Below are 27,696 nucleotides of genomic sequence, written 5' to 3'. Positions count from 1 at the left end.
GAGATGGGGTTTCACCATGATAGCCAGGATGGTCTCGATCTCCTGACCTCGTGATCTACCTGCCTCGGCCTCCCAGTGCTGGCATTACAGGCGTGAACCACTGCGCCTGGCCAACAAACAGTCTTAACACAAATAAAATAACGACTGGGAACAATGATGTAGCCTGCCAGAAGGCAGGCAACACAACCAGGATGAAAACAATCAGGTAAGCGCAGTATGCTTGCCCAACCCATTCACTATCAAGAGAAACTGGCTGCTTGGGAGACCTTTCAAGTAAGTTAGGTGACTTAAAGCAGAACTCCTCTGTACCCCACAAATCCTTCTGTATCTGTCAGCAACAGCCAGTTAAGCATTGACAGGCTGGCGGTCCCTCTACCTCCCCTCGCATCCCCGCTTCTGTGCTTTGTCCATAACAGACAGTGGTGCTGCTGGCACAGATTGAGACACTGGGTAAGCAAACATGAAAGCAGGGGAGGCCGGGCACGGTGGCTCACACCTGTAATCCCACCACTTTGGGAGGCCAAGGTGGGCGGATCACTTGAGGTCATCAGGAGTTCGAGATCAGCCTGGCCAATATGGTGAAACCTCGTCACTACAAAAAATACAGTAATGAGCTGGGCGTGGTGGCACATGCCTGTAATCCCAGCTACTCAGGAGGCGGAGGCTGCAGTGAGCCAAGACTGTACCTCTAGCCTGGGCAACAAAGCAAGACCCTGTCTCCCAAAAAAAAAAGCAGGGGGAAAAGATCGGGCTGCGCACCCTGAAGGAAGAGACAGGAGGGTGAAGTTCAGGTAGACAAGATGGAAACATTCTTATATCCAGATCTGGGTGGTGCCTGCACAGAGCACACATACAAAACTTCACTGATAAGTATGCTTAAGACCTGTGCCATTGCCTTATAGCCTACACCTCCATGAAAACCCAAAACAGACAGGCCACAAGCTCCCTGTTTGCTATCCTTTATTAAAGGGCCCACATCCTCATGGGACTCCAGCCAAACCAGTCAGGTCCCCCAAATATAGCAGGAGGCCTGGAAGGGGAGGGGAATGACTTATGATCCTACCATGCCTCCCAAGAAACAGAAACCACCACAGACAGACAGACAGACAGACAGGGGCTGGGGAGAACTTGCCTCACTCTCAGTCCTCTCCCCCTTTCCCCCACTTGAAAAGAAAGTCAAACACTGGCTACGCAGCACCCCAGCCCCCCACCCCACCCATAGCAGCGTTTGTGGGACACACCCCCTTGCAAGGGGTGGCCCCGAGGCAGCTTCCTATCTCTCTCTTCACTTTGGTTTGCTCCTGGCAACTCCGTGCCCTCTTCCTTTCCTCAGCCTCCGGCTCGGTCTCCCCCTCGTCTTCTATCACCTACTCGGACCTTCTCTCTCATCTCCTGGGCCTCCCTGCCCCAGCGCTTCCGGGGAAGCAGCGTCTCGGGCGTCTTCCCTTCTCCTAGCAAGGGGCCCCACCAGGCCCTCTGCCCAGGATGTGGGACTCACACAGCTGCCCCACTCTCCTTGAGGTCAGGGGCAGAACGCTGCCGTCTCATTCGTGGGGGGGTAGTGTATGGGGGGTAGCGGGGCCCTGGGGGCCGCTGGGCTGGGTAGGGTTGGGGTGGCTGGGGATAAGAGTTGTGCTTTTTGGGCTGGAAGTGCTGGGGTTCAGGCTGTGCAGAACCCGCTCCCCGGGATCGGCCCCCTCCATCCAGGGAGTTCCTGCGGGGATGGTGGGACCTTCGGGGACTCGGAGGCCGGCGGGCAGGGGTGGCTGGATGGGGAGTGACCTCCTCAGGGGGTTGGGGCGGAGTTGGAGCCTCCCCGCTCCCCATCCCTGGCCAAGACTCCCGGTGCTGGGGGTTGCTCTTGAAGGGGAAGCGTAGCTTGCAGTCGTGAGGGGGCACAAAGCGGGCTGGGGGCCTGCGCAGCCCCCCGCCCCGGCCCCCAGAGCCCTGCAGTCCCTGCAGCCGTAGCTGCTCCTGCTTGAGCCAGCGAAGACGACCACGACGGAAGGCAGGGTCCTCCTCCATGAGCCGTGACACCCGCTCCCAGCTTGACAGTGGTGGCGAGGGGGGCCGGGCTGACGGCATGCGGTCACTGGGGGCTGCCTCCTCTGCTGCCTCTGATCCTTCAGGCGGGGCCCAGGGGACCTCACCACCTTCTTCATTCTCATCCTCATGATCCTGGGAGGGAGGAGTGAGAGAAAAGGAGAAGGGATGTGAGGAGAGCTGAATCCTCAGGACATGTGGATTCAAGAGGGACCTGGAGTGGCTGGATGTCAAAGGGTCCAGAGAAAAGCCTAGAGATAAGGAAGCTCGAAAAATAGTGGTTTAGGGCCGGGCGCAGTGGCTCACGCCTGTAATCGCAGCACTTTGGGAAGCTGAGGTGGGCGGATCACAAGGTCAAGAGATCAAGACCATCCTGGCCAACATGGTGAAACCCCATCTCTACTAAAATACAAAAAAAAAAAATTAGCCGGGTGTGGTGGTGCGTGCCTGTAGTCCCAGCTACTCAGGAGGGTGAGGCAGAGAATGGCTTGAACCTGGGAGGCGGAAGTTGCAGTGAGCCGAGATTGCGACACTGCACTCCAGACTGGCAACAGAGCAAGACTTCACCTCAGAAACAAAACAAAACTGCAAACTTTGTATCAGTGGGTCTTAGACTTCACTGTATTTCAGAAACACCCAGAGCTTATTATAAATGCAGATTTGTCCCCAAAGATGTGGATTCAGTAGGTCTGGGGTGGAACCCGGGAATCTATTTTAATTAGCAGCCTGGTGACAGCGAGGCATGTGGTTCATAAACAATATTGAAAAAAAACGTACTATACTTCAGTGCAATTTTTTCCAGACTTGGGGAAGGTTAGGCTCTGAGATGGAAGGTTCAGACTCCTAAAGGGAAGAGCCGAGGGAGGAGAGAAGGGAGGCAGAAGGCCAGTCCTACCTGGGCCAGGGGGATGACCCTCTCCATGCGGAGCATGCGGTCCCGCAGGGCCTGCAGCTCCCGGTCCTTGCTGCTGTTCTGCAGCTTCACCTCCTGCAGAATCCCCGTCAGCTTGTCGATGTGGGCCCGGAGGTCCTCCACCTCCGCCCCTCGGGCTCCCTCCTCACTGCCACCACCACTGCCAGCTCCACCTCCTTCCTCCTCGCCTACAGTGTCCCAGACATCCCGGGCCACAGCCCTCCAGGCGTCTCCGGGGCCCTCTGGCTTGCCATAGGTGCGACACAGCTCCCGCATCTTGAGGGCGGCCAGGGCCTCAATCTCAGCCCGCCCGTGGCGGAAGTCAGCCAGGGCCACCTCGTAGCAGATCTCCTTCACCGCCTGCATCTTCAGGTCAGCCATGGTGGCCCAGCGGGGGTCTTTGCCCTGCAGCCTGCGTCGCTGGGGGATCTGATAAACCCTGCGAGGGGCCCTGCGCTTGCCACTGCTGGGCAGACCACAGCGTTTGACAATGGTCTGGACCGTGGTGGGCGGCAGCTGCTCCCGCAAGGAGGAGATGAGCCTCCAGCTCTCTTCACAAGAGCGCTTGTCAGAGTCATCCCCGCTGTCCGAGTCTGCATACTGGGGCCAGAGAAAGAAAGAGGAAGAGAGGGCTAAGGACATCCAGAGCCCATGTGTCTTGGCCCAGTGTGTCCTAAGTACACTGGAAACATGCCCATCAGGGAGCCTGGGTTCAAGTCCTGCTCCACCCCAACAGCGCACCCTTGGGCAGACTGCTTAACGCTGCTCTTCTAGACAACAGAGATAGTGACGGGATCTACCTCCCAGATCCATGTGGAGTACTTAGAACCATGGCTGACACCGAGAAAGTTACCATAAGTATTAGTTGTAGCTAATCGAGTGTGGAACTTTGTGCAAGACTTAAAAGACCATTGAGGGGTGGTGGCTCGTGCCTGCAATCCCAGCATGTTGGAAGGCCAAGGCAGGAGGATCACTTGAGCCCAGGAGCTGAAGACCAGCCTGGGCAATGTAGTGAGACCCCCATCTCTACAAAAAATAAAAAATGTAGCCAGGCATGGAAGTGCACACCTGTGATCCCAGCTACTCAGGAGGTTGAGATGGAAGGACTGCTTGAACCCAAAGAGTTCGAGGCTGCAGTGAGCTATGATCAGGCCACTGCACTCCAGCCAGGGTGACAGAGCAAGATCCTGCCTCAAAAAAAAAACAGAAAGTCCATGGCCGGGTGCGGTGGCTCATGCCTGTAATCCCAGCATTTTGGGAGGCTGAGGCAGGGGGATCACCTGAGGTCAGGAGTTCGAGACCAGCCTGGCCAACATGGTGAAACCCTGTCTCTACTAAAAATACAATAATTATTAGCCAGGCATGGTGGCGGGCTCCTGTAATCCCAGCTACTGGGGAGGCTGAGGCATGAGAATCGCTTGAACCCAGGAGGCGGAGGCTACAGTAAGTCGAGATCATCCCACTGCGTTCCAGCCTGGGTGACAGGAGACTCCATCTCCAAAAAAAAAAAAACCACAACAATCTTAATACCAACACAGGTGGTACTTGGATATGGTGAAAATCATAAACTTGGCACGAGAAACTGGAGTATGGGAAGGCCTGGTCAACTGGAGGAATCTTCCTTCCTTCCTCACAATGGATTCCTCCTGTAGTCACATCTCTCTCCTGGCTTTTTCCTCTTGGACCCTTCCCCTCTTCCCCTTACCCCCATGCCCATTTCCCACTCTGGCTCAGCGGTGAGCACTGCACTTGGACTCAGGCTTGCGGCTCATCTGCCCATCAGCCCATCCCCAGCCCCTGCTGCCCCTCACCAGTCGCTGCTGCTCCAGCAGAAGATCGGCTTCTTCCTTTTCTTTCCGGTACTGATTCTCCAGATCCTGCAGCCTGGGATTGGACAGGGAGGGAAGGAAGAGCAACCTTGGTGAGTATCTGACAAGAGGAGGACATGGGCCCAGAGGCCCGGGAGGGACGGCTTAGACGGCCATGGGGCATGTGGGTACCCCCCTTGCACCTCTTCTCCATTTCCAGCTTGATGTCGATGCCTTGCTGCTCCAGCAGTTCCTTCTGGGCAAAGTTCCAGTCGACTGGCTCAGAGGGCGGTCCTGGGGGTGGGGGGACCCCTCGTTCCCGTTCCAGCCTTGCCTGCTCCGGGTGGTTGAAGCGGAAAACGTGGTTCTTGCCCATCACAATCCTATTCCCTAGAGATGGGAGGAGGGAAAAGTAAACTCGCTCCCCATCAGCACCAAATCCATCCCTACACCCAAGGCATAGAGAATCTGGCACGGGGCTGTGACACCCTCCCCTTCGTCACCCCAAGTCTGAAGGCAGTTGGAGCCTATGCTCCCCTGGCTGACACCCAGGGACCAACCCCATTCTTGTCAACCAAAAGGAATTGCAAGAGCTTGGCATCCTCTTCCTGTTCCCTGGGGCGGAAAGAGAAACCAAGACCTGACTCCTTGACCTTCACTTCCCAGTTCCTTCTTTAGATCCCCGTGCTATTTCTGATGTATTTCAGGGTCCTCCTCTAGGATGCACCCAGAAGGACCTCCCTTGAGACTTCCTACACACAGCCACGCCCCAGAACCCTCAATCTGCGACACATCTTCTACCTGACTTCAGCACCAGCGGCTCCGTCACAAGCTTCCCATTCACATATGTCTCAGCTCCTTCACAAGGCTCCAGAGTGACCACCACTGAATGGAGGGGCAGAGGAAGGGGAAAGATTAGACCCTGGAAGAAGGTAGGTCATGGTCACAGATTCCCACCTTGCCTTACCCCAAAAAACCACACATGCACCACCAGTCCCACCCCCAGTACCTGTGGGGGGTGCCATGGCCCCTCTGGTGGCAGGCAGCACGGGAAAGGAAGAGCAGAAGGAGGGTTAGAGCCCCAACTACAATTCCCAGAAGCCTCTGCAGTGGCTCCTGACTCACCCACCTCTATCCTCCCCAGCAGCAGCTTAGAAAACCAGTAGTTGTCAAAAGGATTCATTCCTCATGTTTAACTGCTCAGAGGCCCTGTCATTTCTGCCTTCCAGATGTCCATTCCTACCTTTCCCACTGACATTATCCCTGGTGGGGCCTGGGCTCCTCCAGCAGGCTTGTAGCCCACCCCTCTGCCTCATGCATCTTGCAAACTGCCACCTGACTCATCTTCTCAAGCCACAGCTGACATGTGACAAGAGAAAGTCAACCCAACCCAAACATCCATCTAGCTGCTCCTCAGTACAAATCACTGAGCCTGCCAGTTTCTGGGGACGCGAAGATGCACGAGGCAGCTCCCTGTCCTCGAGGAGCAGTGGCCATTGCCGCAGAGGAACCCTGGTATCCCAAAGGCCCAGGCTCTGCAGCTCCTTAGCCAGGGATGCTGAACAAGTCAATTTAACTTCTGTGATATTCTATAAGATGGGATAATGAAGTCTGAATGAAGAGTGGTTAGAAGGCCCAAATTAGTAAACCATAAAATAACACGCAAACATGTGTTTTATTATTATAATACTTATACTAGAAGTAATAGAGAAACACAGAAACTGGGATGAACTATAATGTCAGGCAGGGATGGGGACAACGGATGCTGCTGGGAGAACAAGGAGAGCAGAGGACTCAGCTTAGGAGCAGAGGGAGACTCAGAAGCCGATAGGGAGAGGGGCAGCCAAGGGCATCACGGTGGGTCGGGGAAACAGCAGCAGCAGAAGTGGACAGCAGGACGGGATGCGGGTGCCTAGAGGGGGTTCCATCTATCCCCACCTTTTCTTCATTTCCCATCATGCCACAAAATTCATTTATTGATTCAAACCCAAATATGCCACACTCCTACTATCTTCCAAACACTATTTTACTAGGTCTCAGAAATACAGTGGTGATATAAAACAAAAAATCCCTGCTCTCATAGAGCTTACTTCTGTCTGGTAAGACAGACAATAAACAAGATAATCTAAAGTCATTTAATCGTGATGGATGGCTTTTCTTCTTCTTCTTTTTTTTTTTTTGAGATGGAGTCTCACTCTTGTTGGAGGCTGGAGTGCAATGGTGCGATCTCGGCTCACTGCAACCTCTCCTCCTGGGTTCAAGCAATTCTCCTGCCTCAGCCTCCTGAGTAGCTGGGGTTACAGGCATGCACCACCACACCTGGCTAATTTTGTATTTTTAGTAGAGACGGGGTTTCTCCATGTTGGTCAGGCTGGTCTCGAACTCCTGACCTCAGGTGATCCGCCCGCCTTGGCCTCCCAAAGTGCTGGTATCACAGGCATGAGCCACTGTGCCTGGCCAGATGCCATTTATTAAAACTAAAAGAAGAGTGGGAAAAAGGCATTTAATTCTATTAATATTTTTAAAAGCAGATAATCTAAAGTCCTCTCTAAAGGGAATAGGGTTGGGCACAGTGGCTCACGCCTGTAATCCCAGCACTTTGGGAGGCCGAGGCAGGTGGACTGCTTGAGCTCAGGACTTTGAGACCAGCCTGGGCAACACAGTAAAACCCTGTCTGTACGAAAAGTACAAAAATTAGCCAGGTGTGGTGGCACAGGTCTGTAGTCCCAGCTACTCAGGAGGCTGAGGTGGGGGGATCACTTTAACCCGGGAGGTTGAGGCTGCAGTGAACCATGATCATGCCACTGCACTCTAGCCTGGGCGACAGGGCAAGACCCTGTCTCAAAAAATAAAAATGAAAATGAAAATAAAAAAGGAGGGAATAGGTGTTATGCAGGGAAAGTGGGGCTGGGTGAGAAGACTGCTCCAGCTTGGCCCAGGCAGCCTTACCCTGAACCCATGATAATCTGACAGTCTAGGGCAGAGCTCACAGCGCAGCCCCTGGTGCCTGTCATCCTGTGTCTGAATCCAGTTCTGCCATTTTGTGTCATCTTTTGCAAATCACCTAACCCCCGAGAGCCTCAGTTCTCTCACCTGTGAGCTGTGTGAGAAAATGCGGACGCACAGAGTAGATGGTCAGTAAAAACCATTCTTCTACATCCATACCTGTCTGTGCTGTCCCCGTCCTCTCTGCCTGTCTCCGGCCAGGTCTTAAATCTGCTGTTAAGAACTGAGGCCCAGGCTGGGCGCGGTGGCTCATGCCTGTAATCTCAGCACTTTGGGAGGCCGAGGCGGGTGGATCATGAGGTCAGGAGATTGAGACCATCCTGGCTAACACGGCAAAACCCCGTCTCTACTAAAAATACAAAAAAATGAGCCGGGTGCGGTGGTGGGGGGTGGGGGGGGGGGCGCCTGTAGTCCCAGCTATTCGGGAGACTGAGGCAGGAGAATGGCGTGAACCCGGGAGGCAGAGCTTGCAGTGAGCCGAGATCGCGCCACTGCACTCGAGCCTGGGCGACAGAGCGAGACTCCGTCTCAAAAAAAAAAAAAAAAAAAAAGAACCAAGGCCCACAGGGACTAAACCATCACAATCCCCACCCTTGGCAGCACAGAATCATTGGCTGCCTTTACGGTGACCTATGTCAGTCTTGCACATGGGTGTCATCTCCCCGCACTGTAGCTCCTTGCCCATGGGCTGGCTCTGCTGAGGTGTATTTTTGGTGGCCTGTATGGCTTTCATATCTCCCCCAGCAAATGGCTTGAGGTTGCCGCAGAACAGGAACTTGGCAATAACTCACTGGGCTGAACTGATTCAACAGCTTTCAACCCAAAATGCCGGAAGCATTTGCTGTCACTGAGGACTTGAACCAGACCAGAACAACTGCCTTGATTGGCTAACCCTGAACCATATGGAAACCGAAGAGGCATGTCTTTTTTTTTTTTGAAACAGTCTCACTCTGTCACCCAGGCTGGAGTGCAGTGGTGCAATCTCAGCTCACTGCAACCTCCACTTCCCAGGTTCAAGCAATTCTCCTGTCTCAGCCTCCTAAGTAGCTGGGATTACAAGCATTCGCCACCATGCCCAGCTAATTTTTTTGTACTTTTAGTAGAGACGGGGTTCCACCATGTTGGCCAGGCTGGTTTCAAACTCCTGACCTCAAGTGATCCACCCACCTCGGCCTCCCAAAGTGCTAAGATTACAGGCATGAGCCACCCCACCAGCCCCAAGAGGTATGTCTTAAACCTCACTGTAAGACGCACACGATAGCGTCTTCTGTTATTTTTTAAAATGTGCTGGCCGGGTGCGGTGGCTCACGCCTGTAATCCCGGCACTTTGGGAGGCCGAGGCAGGCAGATCACAAGGTCAGGAGTTCAAGACTAACCTGACCAACATGGTGAAACCCTGTCTCTACTAAAAATACAAAAATTAGGGCTGGGTGCGGTGGCTCAAGCCTGTAATCCCAGCACCTTGGGAGGTCAAGGCGGGAGGATCACCTGAGGTTGGGAGTTGGAGAAACCCTGTTTCTACTAAAAATACAAAATTAGCCGGGTGTGGTGGCGCACACCTGTAGTCCCAGCTACTCGGGAGGCTGAGGCAGGAGAATTACTTGAACCCGGGAGGCAGAGGTTGCAGTGAGTCGAGATCGCGCCACTGCACTCCAGCCTGGACGACAGAGCGAGACTCCATCTCAAAACAAAAAAAAAAAGTGCTGACCATACACACCCCAGGTCCCTTGTCCCCTGGAAGGTGTTAGGCCAAGCACTCCTAGGTCTCTGAGGCACAACACACACACCAGGTCCAAGCTGACAGACAGCACATGTGTACCATGTCCTTCCTCCCTGCCCAACTCATTTTCACAGAGACTTTGCTTGAGCTTATGTGAACCCAAATCATTCTATTTTTTTTTAAGTGTTAGAACTAAAACAAACTGGTGACCTCAAAAATACACCTCAGCAGGTGCAGTGGCTCACGCCTGTAATCCCAGCGCTTTGGGAGGCCAAGGTGGGCGGATCACATGAGATCAGGAGTTCAAGACCAGTCTGACCAACATGGTGAAACCCCGGCTCTACTAAAAATACAAAAATTAGCCTGGCGTGGTGGTGTGTGCCTGTAATCCCAGCTACTCAGGGGGTTGAGGCAAGAGAATCACTTGAACCTGGGAGGTGGGGGCTGCAGTGAGCCAAGATCATGCCACTGCTCTCCAGCCTGGGGGAAACAGTGAGACTCCGTCTCAAATGATAAAAAAAAAAAAAAAAAAAAATGCTGGGGGCAGTGGCTCACGCCTGTAATCCCAGCACTTCGGAAGGCCGAGGCAGGCGGATCACCTGAGGTCAGGAGTTCGAGACCAGCCTGACCAACATGGGAGAAACCCCGTCTCTACTAAAAACACAAAATTAGCCGGGCATGGTGGCACATGCTTGTAATCCCAGCTACTCGGGAGGCTGAGGCAGGAGAATTGCTTGAACCCGGGAGGTTGAGGCTGCAGTGAGCCCAGCTCGCGCCATTGCACTCCAGCCTGGGCGACAAGAGCGAACACTCCGTCTCAAAAAAAAAAAAAAAGAAAGAAAAAGAAAAAGAAATCTCGGCAGTCATAGCTGGATAGAAGCAGGTTTTCCACAGGGACAAGTTCCGATATTCAAATACAGGTTTTTGTTTAAAAAGGATCAGAGTGCTAGTTTTGGTTAACAAGATCAAGAAGGGCAGGATCTTCTCTTCAGCAAAATCCCACACTCTGGCTCACCAGTGTCCCATTTCTACCTTAGAACCCTCGCCAGTGCCTGACCACGCAGTAGTCTGTCTTCTCAGGGTGGGTGCAGAGGGCTGGGCCTGTGGTATTCCTCCATTCATACCCATGAGCCCCAAGCCCCTCTGAGGACAAGGCCACATCCCCTCTTTATATGGCTGCACTCCCTGGTGCCCGACCCAGACCTCTGTGTTCAGTGTGTGGGGTGGAACATGGGGCCTCTCTCCCTGTCTGGCCTCTCTCACCCCCTCAGCCATTACCTTCTCCATCTGGCTGGGGGATGCTCCGGAACAGACAGTGTTGCTCCCGAATGAACTGTCCGGTCAGCTTGATGTCCATATCTACTTGGCCGACCCTGGGGAAGCAATGGCCAACGTTTGTGAGCATGTGCCAGACTTTAACCAAGCCCCTCCTGAACACCAGTTTATCCAACTCAATGAACCAAGCCAATTATTCCCATTTCACAGATGAGGAAGCAGAGGCTCAGGGAGGTGAAATGGCTTGCCCGGGTTCATTCAGTGGGCAGTGAGGTGATGCTGGGATCTGAGCCCAGGTCTGCCTGACTCTGAAGCCATGCTCTTAGTCACCATGTTATACAGCAGGCTCGCCAACTTCTCTTGAAGCTGGGAGAGCATGCAGGGCTGTGGAGGCAGCTGTTTAGAGATCTGAGGTATCTCCAGGGACCATCAGGGAAGGGAGGCACCAATGTAGCTAACCCTCAGCAGCCACACCCCAAAAGCAGAGGCTGCCCCCCAGGCCACTGGGTACATGCTACCTGGGTACATGCAAACCTGGGAGAAACGGGCACCCTCAGCCACAGGCCTCCACCCATCCTTAGGTTGATGATCCTGAGAGCTCACTCCCTACCCAAGATGACTACCAAGGACAGCCACAAATGCCTGTGGTGGGAGGGGAAGGGCACCCTCACCCCTTTAGGGGAGGCACCGAGCCCCCATGACTTCATAATACCAGCCCAAGGAGCCACATGCCCTTAGCTGCCCAGCCCTCAACCGCACAGACCAGGCCGTGTTTCCCTTCTCCCACCCCCAGGGAAGGCCCCACCAAGGGAGGCCAAGGCAATGGCATCAGGGTCTAAGAATGAGGGGGTCTATGTTTCCCAACTCTCCTGCCCCAGTAAACAAGGTTGTCTCGCCCTAACCAAACTGGCAGGTGGAGGCAAGACAGCCACTGAGCAGGCACGCTTCTCTTGAAGCTGGGAGAGCGTGCAGGGCTGTGGAGGCAGCTGTTTAGAGATCTGAGGTATCTCCAGGGACCACCAGGGAAGGGAGACACCAATGTGGCCAACCCTTGGCAGCCACACCCCAAAAGCAGAGGCTGCCCCCCACGCCGCTGGGTACACGCTACCTGGTGACGCCATCTTTGATGTGGTAGAGCAGACACTCAGACATCAGAGGGTCTTCGTTCAGGTTCACCAGGTGGGGAGTCTAAGCGGGGAGAGAAAGGTGGTCAGGGGGAGCCAGCCAGGGGTGCTATGGAAAGGAAGAAAGGGAGCGGTGGGAGGAGACACCCCTCCAGTCCTGGCACTGCCAGCTGCGCCCCCTCACTCTGGAGAGCTCTCCTGCCCTCTGTACTCCTCCCATCGTCATCCCTCCACCCCGATGACGTTCTTTGGTTCCCACCTCTCACACCAACCGCCTTCGGGACAGCCTGATCCACCCTCTCCTCACACAAGGGGCGGACAAAAATTGCCCCACCCATCCAGCTGCATCCAGGTCAGCAACCCTTCCCAAGGCCTGTCTCTTCAGAAGCACCTCGACCCACCAGGCTCCCTGACCAGAAGCCCCGGACCCCCTGCATTCTCTTCTTCCCTATATTCCTCTGTCTCAGGTCCCATCATTTCTTTCCTCAAAATGTACCTTGCAGCTTCTGGAGAGTTGGGGGAGACTGAGTGAGCAGACTGGTACTCCCTACCTTTCATCAACCTTGAATTTCCTACACACATGAATTACTTTCACAATTTAAAAATAAAAAGTGTCACTTCAACTTAAAAGCAAATGGAACAAACATGTTTCTTGAAGCAGACTCACTGACTCTTCCCCAGTGACTACCCCTCCCTGGGCTGCTTCACCTCAAGCCTGGATCCCTGCAGCACCCGCCTGGGGCTGTCCCTGCCTAAGGCCCCCAGCCAAGTCCATCCTGAACACCTGAGTGATTGTTACACTGCTCTGTGCTGAAAACCCGGCCCATTCCCTTCTCCCACAGCACCTTCTCCTGACTTGTTTCCATTACAACAGCCCTGCCCTTGCTGGGCAGTACTCTGGGTGGCGTACAGGCCACGCTGCCTCTGTACCCCCATTCAAGCCACTGCTGCCACGCCTGGGGAAGTCTCCCTTCCTGCCAGCTGCTGCCGTGCCACACACCTCTCCATCCCTCGGCACCACCCTGCCCCAGGCCCACCTGCCTTCCTGCCACCCCTCAGGTCTCCCAGCTTCCTGCCCACACCTCGCTATGGCCATGTCTTTGCCTCTCTGCTGAGACCTCTCCAGCTGGAACCCCAGGCCCACTGGACTTGAGCCTACTTTTTCCCCTGGCATCCCTGGGCCTCCTCCATGTCCCGGCTCCAGTCCATCTGTCCAAGCCCCCCTCCCAGGCCTCTCTCCCAGACTCTGTACTTCCACTCAGCGGACCCCTGAGCACTCCCTCCAAAGTAGGCCTCCTGCATCCCTGACTGCCAATGTCCCCAACAACAGACCCCCTCCCGCCCCGCCCCCACCTGCCAAAATCATTCACTTCCTCCACGTTCCTCCCAGTCTGTCTGAAATGCAACTTCCTCCGGGAAGTTTTCCTAAGCCTTCCATCAGAACACAAGACCCCTGCCTCTGCTGCAGAAGGACTGACTGTGGCCTTTCTACCTCACCCTGGTGAAGCGGTAGGCGGGGTACAGAGATGAGTCAAGCCCAGGCACTGCTGTCCAGTCAGTCAGGAAATGAGAGTCAGCTAGGGGAGGTGAGGCTTGGCGTGGAAACACCATTACAAGTGGGAAACGGATGCCTCATGGAGGAGTTTCTGATTGTCTCATGCCCTTGTTTAAGTTCGTTTATTCATTCATTTGTTCCCAGGGGGTTGAGTGCCACTGTGTTCTGGGAGGGACTCACATGCAAAGAGGAACAAAGTGAAGAACGATGGGATTTCAAGGGGATCAGGAGGACTTAATGGAAGGGTAACATGGGAGCCGGCCTTTGAGGACAAGGAGGGCGTGGACATGCACAAGAGCGCTCCGGGTGAAAGCAGCCTGGACAGAAGCATGGAGGCAGAAAGCACAGGGTACAGAAGGGAAACAGCACGGAGTCGAACCTCTATTTCTCTGGGAGCCACTTAACACTCAGAGCCCAAAGCTGTGTCCCCCACAGGTGTCTGTGTATCTTGTGCATCCGCCCTTCACCCAAGTGCTCCAAGGATCACTCCTGCGACACTTCTCCTGAGGGACTCCCATGCCCCTCCCTACACTGCAGTGTCAGGCCTGCTCTGGGACTGGCAAACGCTGATGGGCTCCGGAAGCAGAAAGCAATCTATCCCTGGGGAGAGGGAACATGATTTGAGGCGGTGCTTTTCAACTTTTTCTTCAGCCCTATAACTCTTTGTTCAAAATGAAACCTTCTCTAGAAGCCTAGGACATCAAGCAGATAAGCAAGAAGCCGCTCAGGCCCAGGCTGGGGGTGAGAGCCCCAGGGTCTGGTCCTGTCCCTATCCTCAGCCCCTGAGAAGGCAGCTCAGAACCAGGTTTGAATACCACTGATTTAAGCAATCCTTAGCCCTGGTGGTGGGGGTCTTAGCAAGAGGAGGCTCCCTCCAAGACAAACTGTAGTTTTTTCCTCTAAGACCCAACTATTCCCTATTGGAGCTACTCACACCAAACCCATTTCCCCCATGAGTCTAACAGTTCTCTCTTCTGGCTTCAGACCACATGGCTTTTAAACATGAGAAGAGTTCATCCTCACCACCTTGAGAAAAATGTAAAAGTGAACTACCTTAAGACACCTTCTCACCAATCACACCGGCAAAGAGAAAGGTCTTACTAAGCCAGAATGTGGGAAAGGGCGAGGGGAAATGGGCTCTCTTGTATGTTACCCTCGGGAGTATAAATTGGTATGGTTCAAAAAATTAGCCAGGAGTGGTGGTGGGCGCCTGTAGTCCCAGCTACTTGGGAGGCTGAGGCAGGAGAATGGCGTGAACCCGGGAGGCAGAGCTTGCAGTGGGCAGAGATTGCACCACTGCACTCCAGCCTGGACAACACAGCGAGACTCCATCTCAAAAAAATAAATAAATAAAATACAATAAAAAATAAAATAAATTGGTATGGTTATAATCTTCAGAGGGCACTTTGGCAATATAGATTTTAAAAAAAATTTTTTTTTTTGAGACGGAGTCTCGCTCTGTCACCTGGGCTGGAGTGCAGTGGCATGATCTCGGCTCACTGCAAGCTCCGCCTCCCAGGTTCACGCCATTCTCCTGCCTCAGCCTCCCAAGTAGCTGGGACTACAGGTGCCCGCCACCACGCCCGGCTAATTTTTTGTATTTTTAGTAGAGATGGGGTTTCACCTTGTTAGCCAGGATGGTCTCGATCTCCTGACCTCGTGATCCGCCCGCCTCGGCCTCCCAAAGTGCTGGGATTACACGCGTGAGCCACCGCACCCGGCCTAGATTAAAATTTTACATGGCTACCATTTGACCCAAAATCTCCATTTCTAGGAATCTGCTCTACAGATAACACCCATTTGTACGACTATGCATTGTAGCCTTTTTTGTAGTATCAAGGAATGGGAAACAATCTGAATGTCCATCAGTGGGAAGCTGGTTAAATACATTATCCTACATCTACACAATAGAATACCCTGACACTGTGAAAAAAATAAAGGAAGCTTTAAAATAAGGTATGCAGGCCAAGCACAGTAGCTCACACCTGTAATACCAGCACTTCGGGAGGCCGAGGCCAGTGCATCATTTGAGGCCAGGAGTTTGAGACCAGCCTGGCCAACATGGCGAAACCCTATCTCTACTAAAATACAAAAATTAGCCCGGCGTGGTGGTGGGTGCCTGTAATCCCAGCTACTTGGGAGGCTGAGGCATGAGAATCACTTGAAGCTGGGAGGCAAAGTTTGCACTGAGCTGAGATTGTGCCACTGCACTCCAGCCTGGGCGACAGAGTGTGATAAATAAATAAAATAAGGTATGCAACGACAACTATTAGAGAGGCCGTGAATGTGAGTAAATGTGTATAGTTCTATATAACATATGCCTGTACATGTGTTATAACATCTCCTAGACAGCATCTCTAGGAGAACATTTTTTCTTTTTTTTTTTTTTTTTTTTGAGACAGAGTCTTGTCTGTCACCCAGGCTGGAGTGCAGTGGTGCGATCTCAGCTCACTGCAACCTCTGCCTCCTGGGTTCATGCCATTCTACTGCCTCAGCCTCCCTAGTAGCTAGGACTACAGGCGCCCGCCACCACACGTGGCTAATTTTTTGTATTTGTAGTAGAGACAGGGTTTCACCGTGTTAGCCAGGATGGTCTCAATCTCCTGACCTCGTGATCCACCCGCCTTGGCCTCCCAAAGTGCTAGGATTACAGGTGTGAGCCACCAGGCCCGACCCAAGGAGAATATAGTAAGAACCCATAATGGGCCTGGCACGGTGGCTCACACCTGTAATCCCAGCACTTTGGGACTCCGAAGTGGGTGGATCACGAGGTCAGAAGTTCAAGACCACTCCGGCCAACATAGTGAAACCCCATCTCTACTAAAAATACAAAATATTAGCCGGGTGTGATGGTGTGCGCCTGTAATCCCAGCTACTTGGGAGGCTGAGGCAGAAGAATCATATGAACCTGGGAGGCAGAGGTTGCAGTCAGCCAAGATTGCACCGTTGCACTCCAGCCCGGGTGACAGTACAAGACCCCGTCTCAAAAAAAAAAAAAAGAAAAAAGAAAAAAAGAACTCATAATGAAGGCTGCCTCTGAGGAGAAACTTAAGGGTGGGAAGGATGGAGAGTTACTTTTTTTTTTTTTTCTATAACAAAATGCTGTAAATTGGAGACTTTTCACTGTACACACCTTTTAGAACTATTAGAATGTTCTCTCTGGTGTGTATTACCTTTATAAGAACAATTAAAACAAGAACCCCCTCCTTTGGTCTCCAGGCTTTGGCAGGTGGCATCTCTGCAAGCTCTCCAAGGAAGAAACCTCCACCCCACCAGTCTCCCCAATCCTTTCTGCCTTTTCTCCATCCTTGCAACCGTGGTGGAAGCGGCCCAGCTCCAGGTACGCAAAGGTGGCTGGAAGCCATGCTGAGCGCATCCGTAGCCCCTCTTTCCACCTAGGTGGGCTGGGTCCCAGAAGAGTCTGGATCCCTCAGAAGGACCCCAAAGCCCCAGGGTACCCAGCCCCAGACAAGACCCCAGACAAGCAGCCTCGCCTACCGCCCACAGCTCTTTCACTCCCTCACTGTGGCTTGGGCCAGGCAAGGCAAAACCCCTCTCCTCTTTTCAGAACAGGGGTTCAGTGATCCCTGCTTGCTTAGTCCCCCAGATGGACCTGACTTTACAAAACAGAGAGGAGCCTTCTTCTGGTAACCCATCACCTCTTCCAGGCAGCCCCCAGTGACACTGTCTGGCTCAGAGCACAGTGTATCTGACTTAGGGCCTGATCCTCTGCTGCTTCACACCATGGTCCAGACGGGCTGGGCTGGTTCCCTGGTGGAACTGGAAGTTCATGCTCTGCTCAAACTGGCCTCTGCACCATCCCTTCACTGGTATGCACCGGTACAGCGGTGCTGGCTGTCTATATCCAGTGTCCTTTCTGACTGGTCAGTCCCTATGCCGGATGGTTATTAATATTTGGAGTATCATTCCTGCCTCCACCTGAGCCTGACCTCTCCCACCCTGCTCCTTCCTTCCTTTCAGCAAAGATTTATTAGGTACCTAAAACCTGGCGGCAGGCACGTGTCAGGCACTGGCGTGTCCCACTCACCCCAACGTGTACCCCAGGCTGTTCAACCTCATGTTGGCCCTACTCCTCCATACTTCCCAAGTCCTGTCCATCTTTCAGGTTCCACTTTCCAAACCACCTTCTCCAGGAAACCAGTTGCAGCATAGCTCCAAGCTACACGGGTGCCTCCATCTATAACCAACCCCTCGCTGCACTGGCAACCACTGTCTTACAATGTAGTGCTCATGCCTCCTCTATTCCCTTTAGTCTTGTCTTCCCAAGTTATCCTTTTGAAAAATAGATTTCTTTAGTTATCTTTTTGAGCATGCACAGAATACAAAACTCAAATGATACAAAAGCATGCACAGTGCCTCAGTCTCTATCGCAACCAACCTCCGATTTCCCAGGTCCTCTCCCTCTCCTGAGGCTGACTGTTGAATGGCTGGAGGGAGAAGGCAGGGATGACTAAACAAGACGGAGAGGAGGTGGCAGGGGAGGGGACAGAAATGATGGAGGGACAAGCCGGGGACCTCAAAGGGAGCGATCAGGGACAGCACTCACTACCCTGCACCTGCTGCCTCTTTTCTAGGCATCCAGAGAGCTCTCTAGGCCTCCTCGCTCGATTCCTCACTCACCTTCTTTGGAGAGAAGACGCCCACAGTTCCCCCATCCTCCCGGACGGCCACCCCCATCTCAGCCAGCAATGCTTCTCTGTGGGCAGAGGAGAGGCAAATGTCAGTCTTACCTTCACTGCCCGTGACCTCCTTCCCTGTGGGGTCTGACCTCCCCCGTGGCCTCCAACTCCACCCAGGACCCCAACTGTCAGCCCTCACACCTCTCCATCCTCAGGGCTTCTGTCTTGCGTAGCTTCTCCTCCCATGTCTCGTTCAGCTCAGCTATAATCTTCTCTGTCTCCTGGGGGTGTAAGGTGGGTAGGTTTCAGGATGGTCTGGGACAAGCAGACCCAGGGTAGGGACAACCTACCCTGGGGCCATGCTACTCCTAGAATTCCTTCTTTCTCAAGCTTGACTTTGGAGAAGTAAACTCCCAGGAATGCCCAGACCCCCAGCCCTTGCCAGCTCCAGCTTCCCACCTGCAGCCTCTCCATGGCTTCCTCAGGCCCAATCTGGGGCTCCGTGTTGGGGGAGAATGACGGCTCCAGCTCCCCATTATGTGTGGTGGGTGATGAGGGTGAAACTGGAGCCGGGGGAGATGACACAGCTGGCAGGGCGCCTCTGACACTCCCTTCTTCCGTCTTCAGGCCTGGGAGGGAGACAGAGGAAAAAGAATGAGGCTAAGGAAAGAAGGAGCTGATGAGAGACATCCAGGAGACCAAGAGCTTCACAGAGGACCAGTCTGTAAGGACTACAGAAGACTGCTGGTCAGCCTCCTACCAGGCAAGGAGCCCTCCTACTGCAGCCATGGTAAATGGGCACCCAGTCTCTCAACTTGAACTCCAGGGGTGGAGAGCTCATTACTGAAGGAGGCGGCCAGTCCTTTCCACTATTAGATGATTTGCACCATCAGAAAATTCTTAGGTGGGGCTAGGTGTGGTGGCTCACACCTGTAATCCCAGCACTTTGGGAGGCCCAGGCAGGTGGATCACCTGAGGTCAGGAGTTCGAGACCCGCCTGGCCAACATGGTGAAACCCCGTCTCTACTAAAATACAAAAATTAGCCTGGTGTGGTGGCAGGCACCTGTAATCCTAGCTACTTGGGAGGCTGAGGCAGGAGAATCGCTTGAACCCAGGAGGTGGAGGTTGCAGTGAGCCGAGACCACGCCATTGCACTCCAGCCTGGGCGACAGAGCGTGACTGTCTCAAAAAGAGAAAATTCTTAGCTGGGCCGGACACAGTGGCTCATACCTGTAATCCCAGCACTTTGGGAGGCCAAGGTGGGCGCATCACCTTAGGTCAGGAGTTCAAGACCAGCCTGGCCAGTCTAGAAACCTCTGTGTCGAACTTTTTTTTCTGAGACGGAGTCTTGCTCTGTCGCTAGGCTGGAGTGCAGTGGCTCCATCTTGGCTCACCACAACCTCCGCCTCCTGGGTTCAAGTGATTCTCCTGCCTCAGCCTCCCGAGTAGCTGGGATTACAGGCGCGTGCCACCACACCTAGCTAATTTTTGTATTTTTAGTAGAGACAGGGTTTCACCATGTTGGTCAGGCTGGTCTCGAACTCCTGAACTCAGGTGACCTGCCTGCCTTGGCCTCCCCAAATGCTGGGATTACAGGCGTGAGCCACTGTGCCAGGCTAAAACCCCCGTCTCTACTAAAAATACAAAAATTAGCCAGGTGTGGTGGTGGGCGCCTGTAATCCCAGCTATTCGGGAGGCTGAGGCAGGAGAATCTCTTGAACCCAGGAGGCGGAGGTTGCAGTGAGCCAAGATGGAGCCACTGCACTCCAGCCTAGCGACAGAGCAAGACTCTGTCTCAAAAAAAAAAAAAAAAAGAATTCTTAGCTGCGCTGAGCTGAAACTGGTCCCACGTCATGTGTGCTGGTGTTTCTAGTTCTGCCCTCTGGGATAAAAAGTCCTTACTGCTTTCTCTTCTGCAAGAAAATCCCTCAAATGTTGGAAGGCAAACATCACTAGCTACCTTATCCTTCTCTTTCCAAGAACACTCATACTCCCCACACTGTGCCCTTCAGCACCCTAACTATCCTCAATGGGATGATCTCAAGACTGAATGCAGGGTCCATTCCTGACCGTCAACATGGATTACACATCCTCTGATTTGGACACTATTTCCATCAGTGAGGCTGAGCATGACATACCAGAAAGCACTCCACTGAAATCTGTTAGGCTATGGTCCACTTCAACTCTGACGTTTTGCAAGAACTTCTGTCAAGAAAGTCACCCAGTAGCCTAGCCTCTTAACAATTTACTGTTTGACCTGTAAGCATATATTGCCATTTTTTCCTGTAACAGTCATTTTATTACTTCCAGGAGCCTGACAGGTCCCTCTGGATCCTCAATCCTCATCCTCCCCTAGAGAATTAGTCCCTCCCAGCTCTGTAACATCTGAAGACATACGTTCCCTCTCCACATCTGTGTCCACGTCACTGAGCACATGAAAGGTTTCATAGTGTGTGGTCCCTCCCTGGCTCCAGGACTGGGCAAAGGCAAGTGAGGAGGGATGGGGTGGGCCAAGGGGCATCCCTGAGCTGCCCCTCCCTGGAACCTCGACCTTCCAGAGCAGAGGCTGACAGTCCCTGAGCCATCAGCAGTTCCCGCAGCCGGGCTACTTCCTCCTGCAGCTCTCTAATCAGCCGGGCATTAGGGTCCTCGTTGATGATGGCATTGCAGCGGATTTGCTTGGTGCGGTCGGCATACCTGGGTGACAGAGGAGCAGGGTCGGTGAGGCCTGGGGGCAGGCGACCCTTGGTCTGCTGTTTCTCCTTCCCCCTCTCCCAGGTCTCAAGATATTGTGGCAGGGCTCAGGCATCTCCCCCGTCTCACGAGCAGGGTCCTGAGCAACTCGCCTCTGAACTCCTGGCACTCTTCCTATGCTGCCCCATCCCTGCTAGAGCCAAAAGCCTCACCTGAGGGTGCTGAGAGTCTCCTCGTAATTGATGTCAGCAGGGCTCAGGGCTGCAATCATGGCTGTGCGTGAGTTCCCACCTGTGAATGGAGTGCATGGAAAAGCTTTAGCTGAGGGAGGGGCCAAGAAAAGTCAGACCGGGTCATAGGGCTGGGGCCCACTGCCCAGGCAGGGGTCTTACAGGGTCATGGTCTGAGGTAGGGGAATCTAGCGGGGTGGAACTAACCATGACATCTGGTTATGGGAGGGAATGAGGTCAGGGAGATATATCTGCAGGACAGTCACAGAACCATGGAAGGGGGATGAAGTCAGCAGTGCAGCAGTGGGTGTGAGATCAGGGATCAGGGAGGGGTCATGAGTAGCCAGGTCAGTGAGGCCCTTGGCTTGATGGGAGGGTATGGCTTTGTTCTCAGCATCAGGAAATCTTCAAAGGATGTTCCCTTTGAAGGGTCAGGGGGAGAAGTAAGACAACGGGATTTGGGATTCTCGGCATAGCAAGGGGATTTGTTAGACATATCAAAAGAGTTTGTGGGATGTGTCAGGGTCGGCAGAGAAAGAGGAAGAGGCCCTCACCCAAATTTTCCTTGAGCAGCCAGGTGAGCACAGAGTCCCTGTAGGGGATAAAATCCGACTTCCGCTTCTTTGATTGCTGGGGGATAAAAGGAGGAAGGAGGTTAGGGTGGGTCACTCCCCTTTCCCAAGCCCCTTCTTTCCAACACCCAGGTCTCACCATATCTGCAAGGGCCGAGATCACCTTCCCTAGTGTAGTCAGGGACTTATTGATGTTGGCTCCTTCCTGGAAAAGGATGAGGAATGTGGGGATGAGACCCTCTTCTCCCAATCTGATCCACTTCCCCTTCCTACCTCCCCAGTGAGAGTCTCAGGTTCCGACTGGAGACCTCCACATACAGCCCACAACACTGCCCCACAACAAACCACCCTCTGAAGGCCCCTCACCTTCAGGCGCATGCCCCGGGCCCCTGAGGAGTCGGCTCGCTCACTCCCAGCGAGGTCCACCAAACTGATCTTACTGACCTGGGGTCAGAGGAAACAGGCAGGAGATAAGGTGCGGGTGGGGGACGGGGCAGGGAAATCAGGGAAGCACCCAGCAGGAATGTGGGCAGCTGGCAAGGGCCAGAGAGAGCCAGGAGGAGGCGAGGGAGGAGGCCGGGGGAAACAGAATACGTGACAACAGTGAGACGGTGGTTACTCACTCAATTACAAATAGCTACAGGCCCACCGCAGGCATGGACAAGGGACACACAGGGGATCCAAGCCCTGTCCTGGGTCTCGTAAGAACAGCCGGGTGTGGTGGCTCACATCTGTAATCCCAGCACTTTGGGAGGCTGAGGCGGCTGGATCACCTGAGGTCAGGAGTTCAAGACCAGCCTGGCCAACACGGCGAAACCTCATCTCTACTAAAAACACAAAAAAATTAGCCGGGCCTGGTGGCGCATGCCTGTAATCCCAGGTACTCGGGAGGCTGAGGCAGGAGAATCACTTGAACCCGGGAGGTGGAGGTTACAGTGAGCTGACATCGCACCACTGCACCACTGTACTCCAACCTGGGTAACAGAGCAAGACTTTGTCTTAAAAAAAAAAAAAAAAGACAAGCAAACAGTAGAGGGGGACAGACTGATCTGACGGAAAAACAGGGTAGGGGTGGGGCGCGGTCATGGTAGTCCTGAGGAGGCACTCAACCCAGCATGGGCAGGGAAGGCCCAAGACCCTTCTACCATGTCACTGTCCCTGTTGCCAGGGGAGGTTGCATCCGGCGTGGGTGGGGGGGGGGATCCCACCTTCTCCGAGTCCAGCCCCGTGAGCTGGTCATGGCAGCGCTGTGTGAAGACGATGGTAAAGACGGCATGGGAACGGCTGCTGGTCTCATTCATGTTGGTGGCAGCCACAGTCCTTAGGGGCAAAGAAAGCAGTCACTGGATCCTGCCTCTCACCTTCCCAACCCTGGCCCCCTTGCCCTCTGCTCCATCAGCCTGCCTCACCGTGCTTTATTTCCACAGTCCATGAGGTCAGCAATGTCTGCGTAGGAGGTCACAGCCAATTTGGACAGGTCCTGCACGTACGGGCCCAGGATGGGGTGCTCCCGGACCCGCAGAGAACCCCGACTCTTGGGGTTCAAGAGGTCTCGTACCCGCTCACAGTAGATCTCCATATAGCTCACCTGAGTGGGAGAAGCAAATGAGAAGTAACAAAACTAGCAAAAACAATGACAACGCAACTTAATCTGACTCCACTGGACATGATCCAGGTGACTGCAGCTAATACACAGTGCGAAGCATTCTGCAGATGCTAGCTCAGCGACCTGCCCAACAAGCCAGGAGGTGCGTCCGATCAATAGCGTCTCCCAGATGAACATATGAAGCTGAAGGACAGAATCACTGCCCCAAAGTCACAGTCAGTAACCAGCAGAGTCAGGATTAGATCCCAGGCTGTCTGATTCCAGTGACAGCCCTCAGCAGTCTGGACCCCTCTCAGCCCCGCCACCAAGACCCGGGCTTACCTCCACAGAGTAGGATAGCTGAGCACTCTGGTTCTCACTAACGCGAGAGAAGAGGTCCTCACAGAGCTGGAGGGGGACACAGGGAAATACAGAGAAGCTCCTGTTCAGGGCACACCTAAAGTGTCCAGCCACAGGCCAGGCCCAGTCCCAAGTGACCCCATTTAACCCTTGCCACAGCCTTGAGGGAGGGGTTATTCCCATTTCACAGATGGGAAAAGAACCTTAGAGAGGTTCCCACTTGCCCAAGATCACAGGCTACCGTTCAGCCAGCCAGGGTACAAATCCCAGGAGTCCTGACTCCCAAGCCCGTGTGCCAGGTTGCTATGCTGGACAGCCAGGGACAATTATGGTTAACTCCGTTATCCCAATTGGCGTTTCTACAGTTAACACTCTGCTGGTGGTACACAAGCCTGCAGGAGAACTATACTCACAAATTATTATGAAACCAAGTAAAACAGTAGTAAGTCGTAAAACTGGCGCTCGAACCCAAGGCTCACTGATGCCAAAGCCCTGCTCTTCTCACTGAGGCTCGTTGCCACTGATAGGGGCGAAGACCCTCCCACCCCAGAGGGTTGTCCAGCTTGCAGTCAACCTCTGTCTCCCATCACCAATGGCCTCAGAGCCAGGTCTCTGTTCCATAATCCTCAGACCCTAGTCCTTCCTTCCTCAGAGGGCAGCTAAAGATGCTCCTGCCCTGGCTGCCCCACCAGGTCCTAGGCGTACCTGGGGCACGATGCCCTGCTGCCCTGGCTCCTGCCGCCCCATCATGGTATAGGATTTCCCAGCCCCGGTCTGCCCATAGGCAAAGATGCACACGTTGTAGCCTTCAAAGGCGTGGAGCAGCATCTCTTCTCCAATGTCCCGATACACTTGCTGCTGAGATGCAAACTGGGGGTCCTCCATCTAGGAGAAAGTGGGGGCAGAGAAAAACAGAGTAACCCTGGATGTCTTTATCCTTCGTGTCTCTGTCCCAAGAGTCTTGCTTCCATCACTGACGATTCCCCAAATGTCCTGTGTGCCCTCCCACCCTCATCATTGTCCTTACCACCCCAAGGATCCTATCCAGCCCCTGCTAGTCCTAATTACCCCAAGGGATTCCGCCTTCCTGTCGAGGCCTCAATCACAGCCTAAGGGTCCTACCACCCCCACCCAGGATCATCCTCCCAATTCACCCTGACTAATCCCCTGGGGGTCCTATTTCTTAACATGTCCCCTCCCCAGGACCTAAATCCTCTGTCTCTCACTGCCTTGCTCTTCCCCCAGCCCAACAACCCACCGAAGTGTGTGACCAGTAGGAGTAGTCAAAGGTGAAGCTTTTGGGGGCATCCTTGCTCTGTTTAGGATTGATGATGGCTGAGGGGCAGGAGAGGGTAAAGGAAGGAAAGTCAAGGTCAGGTATTCCCAGTCCCTGCCCATACCCCAACCAGCCCCTGGAATCCAAGCATCCCACTCCTCACCACTGTCCTGACTCTTCTCTCCCCTTTAATATTCCCCACCCCCTCCAGCCACCAAAGCTAATTTTGGCTTCCTAGGACCCGCCCCCACTGAGCTGCCTCCCTGGATTGGGCAATGGAGGGCTCCAGGCCAACATTCCCCCTCCCAGGGACTGGGAACACGGGAAAGGCCAGCCTGCCCCAGCCCCCGCCCTTACGACTAGCACCTGCTCTGTGCCCAGCATTACCCTCCTCTTAGTTTGGCCCAGCGGGACTAGCCTGTGTGGTGGGCCCGGCCTTCCCTGCCTGTGCCCAGCCAGGCCCCGGGGACTCACTCACAGGTGGTGTTGCCCTGCATGCTGACCACACACTTGGCATCCTGGCTGGTCTCACGGGCGTTAAAGGGCCGAACCCTCACTGCCACTTTCACCGAGGCACCAGCCATAGCTCCAGACACTCCTGCCCTCCTCAGCTGGAGGACAGAGAAAGGAGTGGTGGGGTCAGAACCACTGCAGGGACCCAGACATTGCCTCCCAGATTCTTCCCGGAACCAGTCTCTTCACATCTCCCCCAGAGCCACCCAGCCTCTCAAGGACCCAGCTCTTATTCCCTTGGCTTTCCTCCCAAATGTCACTGTCTTGAGAGACTCCCAAAGGTATTTCTGCCTCTCTCCCCAGTCATATTCCAGCTTGCAGGAACCTGGGCGGTCTCCCCCAGTTACCTGGCGTCCTGGCCCCAGACCAGGGGGGCTGTATCAGTTCTGGCTGCCACCGGCCCTCGTAGGGGGAGCCCCATCCTACTCCTGGGGCCTGGCCACACCAGCTGGGGCTCTGGGAGATACCCTGGTTGCGGGGGAAGAGTTGTTAGAAGGCACCTGTGGTTCCAGAGACCCGTCTGGGGTTCCCAGGTTGGAGGGCCAAGGTTACGGGGGGAATAGCAGGAAAAGTACGGACAGCTGCCCCTCTGGAGTGGCTGAATGCAATGTGAATCCAAGGGCAGGGACGGTGATATTTTTATTCCTTGTCACTCGCAAATGTACTGAACGTTCAGATAGAGGACAGAGAGAGAAAGAGGCTGGACAGAGGGCAATTCAGAGAGAGGGGCACATGGGCAGAGACGTGAGGGTGGCGGGAAGAGAGAGAGGAGGGGCAGAGAGTCACAGACACCAAGAAAATTAGAGAAATAAGACAAAAGGCAAGCCTGAGGTCATGCTATGAAGGAAAGAATGGGAGAGGAAAGGAGGAAGAGACACAGCACAGCAAACACACGGTGTTAAAGAGGCAGGGTGGGGAACTCCGGCGCCAAAGCACAAACTGGGAGCCCAGAAGAGAGACCAGAGAGGAAACTGCAAATGCAAAACCTGTCCTCAAATTCCCCCACAGTGTCGGCAAGGGAGAATCCAGTTTCCACCTGAGGCCCACAACCTCCATGCACCAGGCCGGTAGTGCAGATGGGCAAAGTCCAAGGACTGTAGGTAGGGCCCAGGACTGGGATCCACAGGGCCAGCTGTGTGGGCTCTAAGCCCCTTGCCCAGCCCCCAGCACTTCCTCCTCAGGATCCGGGACAATGGGCAGGGGAGGGTGGGGTCATCCTGCAGCCATCAGACCAACCCTCAGGCCTCCACCCTTGGGGTGCCCAGAAATACCTGTGTTTGAGGGTAGAGGGTCCCTGGGGCCTCCCTAAAAGGGAGAAAGAAAAGGAAGCCGGCTGGCTGGTGCCAGCCCCAGCCTGGGGCTAGTGCTATGGCGTCCACTGCCCTGGGGAAGGTGCCAGGCTGGAGCCCAGGAATGTGGGTGATCGGGTGCCCACACCCTGGGAGGAGAGGCTGAGCAGCCCACGCCCACGGACAACAGGGAGGAGGACCACGAAGGATAAGGGATGCGGAGCCCCCTCCTGTGGCCCCAGTGGGTCCCAAACTCCTGTCACGCTGGGCCTCCCCTCACCAGTCTTCCTGGGCAGAGCATGGGAGGGTGAGGGGCTGGTCTGTCCCAGGACAGGAAGGGAGTAGCTGGAATCACAGAAGCTGGCTCAGGAAGAACAGCCCTGACCCCCTAGACCCTGACCAGGGGAGGGAAGGACACTGGTGGGGACAAGCGATGGTGACGCCGTTGCTGCACCTAATGGGACAGGGATGGGGTGGCACGGCTGGGGGCCAGCGGGGTAAGGGAATAGAGGTAGGGACAGGGGTCGGCCGGTGCAGCTGTGAAGGAGCCGTGGGGTACAAGGAGGATACTGGGCGGCTGGGGTGGGGCCAACCGGCCCGAAAGGGGGTCTTGGGCCACCTGCACCTTGCCCACCCGGCGGTTCTCACACAGGTCCCCGCCCGGCCTCTCAGGGCGGCCATGCGGACCCGTCCTCCTGTCCAGCCAGCCGGCGGCCGCCCGGGCCTGGCACCTCTCTGCGCCTCCGCGGAACAAACAGCACATGATCCCGACTCTTGAGCCTAGATCGCGCCGCCGGACCCCGGCTCCCCGCCCCCCAACCCGGCACATTCCTCCGCGGGCGTCCCTTCCCTCCCCCTTCCCCAGCCCTCACCTCGGCGCGGCGGGGCTCCCGGAGCAGCTCGGCGGAGAGGGACAAGCTTTCCGGGAAGCGTGAGGCGGAAGCGGGAAGGATCTGGGGCCGGTTCGGAGCTGCCCCCGCCCCTCGCCGGGTGCCCGGGCGGCGGGCGGCGGACTCGCGCCCCGGGGGCGGCAGCAGTAGCGGCGCCAGCGGCCGGCGCCCGCCCGGGCAGCGCGAGCTGGGGCGGGAGCGA

The 27,696-nt window shown here is 54.7% G+C and overlaps 1 protein-coding gene across 2 annotated transcripts; it reads right to left on the bottom strand.

The window, feature by feature from the left end:
- Positions 1–943: 943 nt before the first annotated feature.
- Positions 944–27,684, bottom strand: KIF1C (kinesin family member 1C). 2 transcript variants are annotated; one of them, XM_055101865.2, is made up of 24 exons: positions 27,477–27,670; positions 26,587–26,620; positions 25,663–25,783; positions 25,281–25,413; positions 24,785–24,861; positions 24,232–24,411; positions 23,509–23,574; positions 22,991–23,169; positions 22,790–22,901; positions 21,948–22,025; positions 21,721–21,786; positions 21,564–21,639; positions 20,992–21,070; positions 20,637–20,782; positions 18,544–18,713; positions 18,286–18,365; positions 18,086–18,161; positions 11,874–11,953; positions 10,769–10,863; positions 5,566–5,649; positions 4,968–5,154; positions 4,768–4,840; positions 2,939–3,556; positions 944–2,178 (listed from the first exon to the last, which is right to left on the bottom strand). In XM_055101865.2, exons 4-24 carry the CDS (start codon positions 25,384–25,386, stop codon positions 1,495–1,497), a joined length of 3,312 nt encoding a protein of 1,103 aa, XP_054957840.1. In that variant the 5' UTR covers positions 25,387–25,413; positions 25,663–25,783; positions 26,587–26,620; positions 27,477–27,670; the 3' UTR covers positions 944–1,494. The 2 variants fall into 2 exon arrangements, with proteins under 2 accessions (XP_054957840.1, XP_003810225.1); XM_003810177.6 differs by lacking the exon at positions 26,587–26,620 and having other exon boundaries at positions 27,477–27,684.
- Positions 27,685–27,696: the final 12 nt, after the last annotated feature.

Source organism: Pan paniscus, chromosome 19 (assembly GCF_029289425.2).
Source record: "Pan paniscus chromosome 19, NHGRI_mPanPan1-v2.0_pri, whole genome shotgun sequence".
Lineage (NCBI taxonomy): Eukaryota > Metazoa > Chordata > Mammalia > Primates > Hominidae > Pan > Pan paniscus.
Note: the sequence above shows the minus strand (reverse complement) of the source record. Positions and strands in the feature narration are given on the sequence as shown.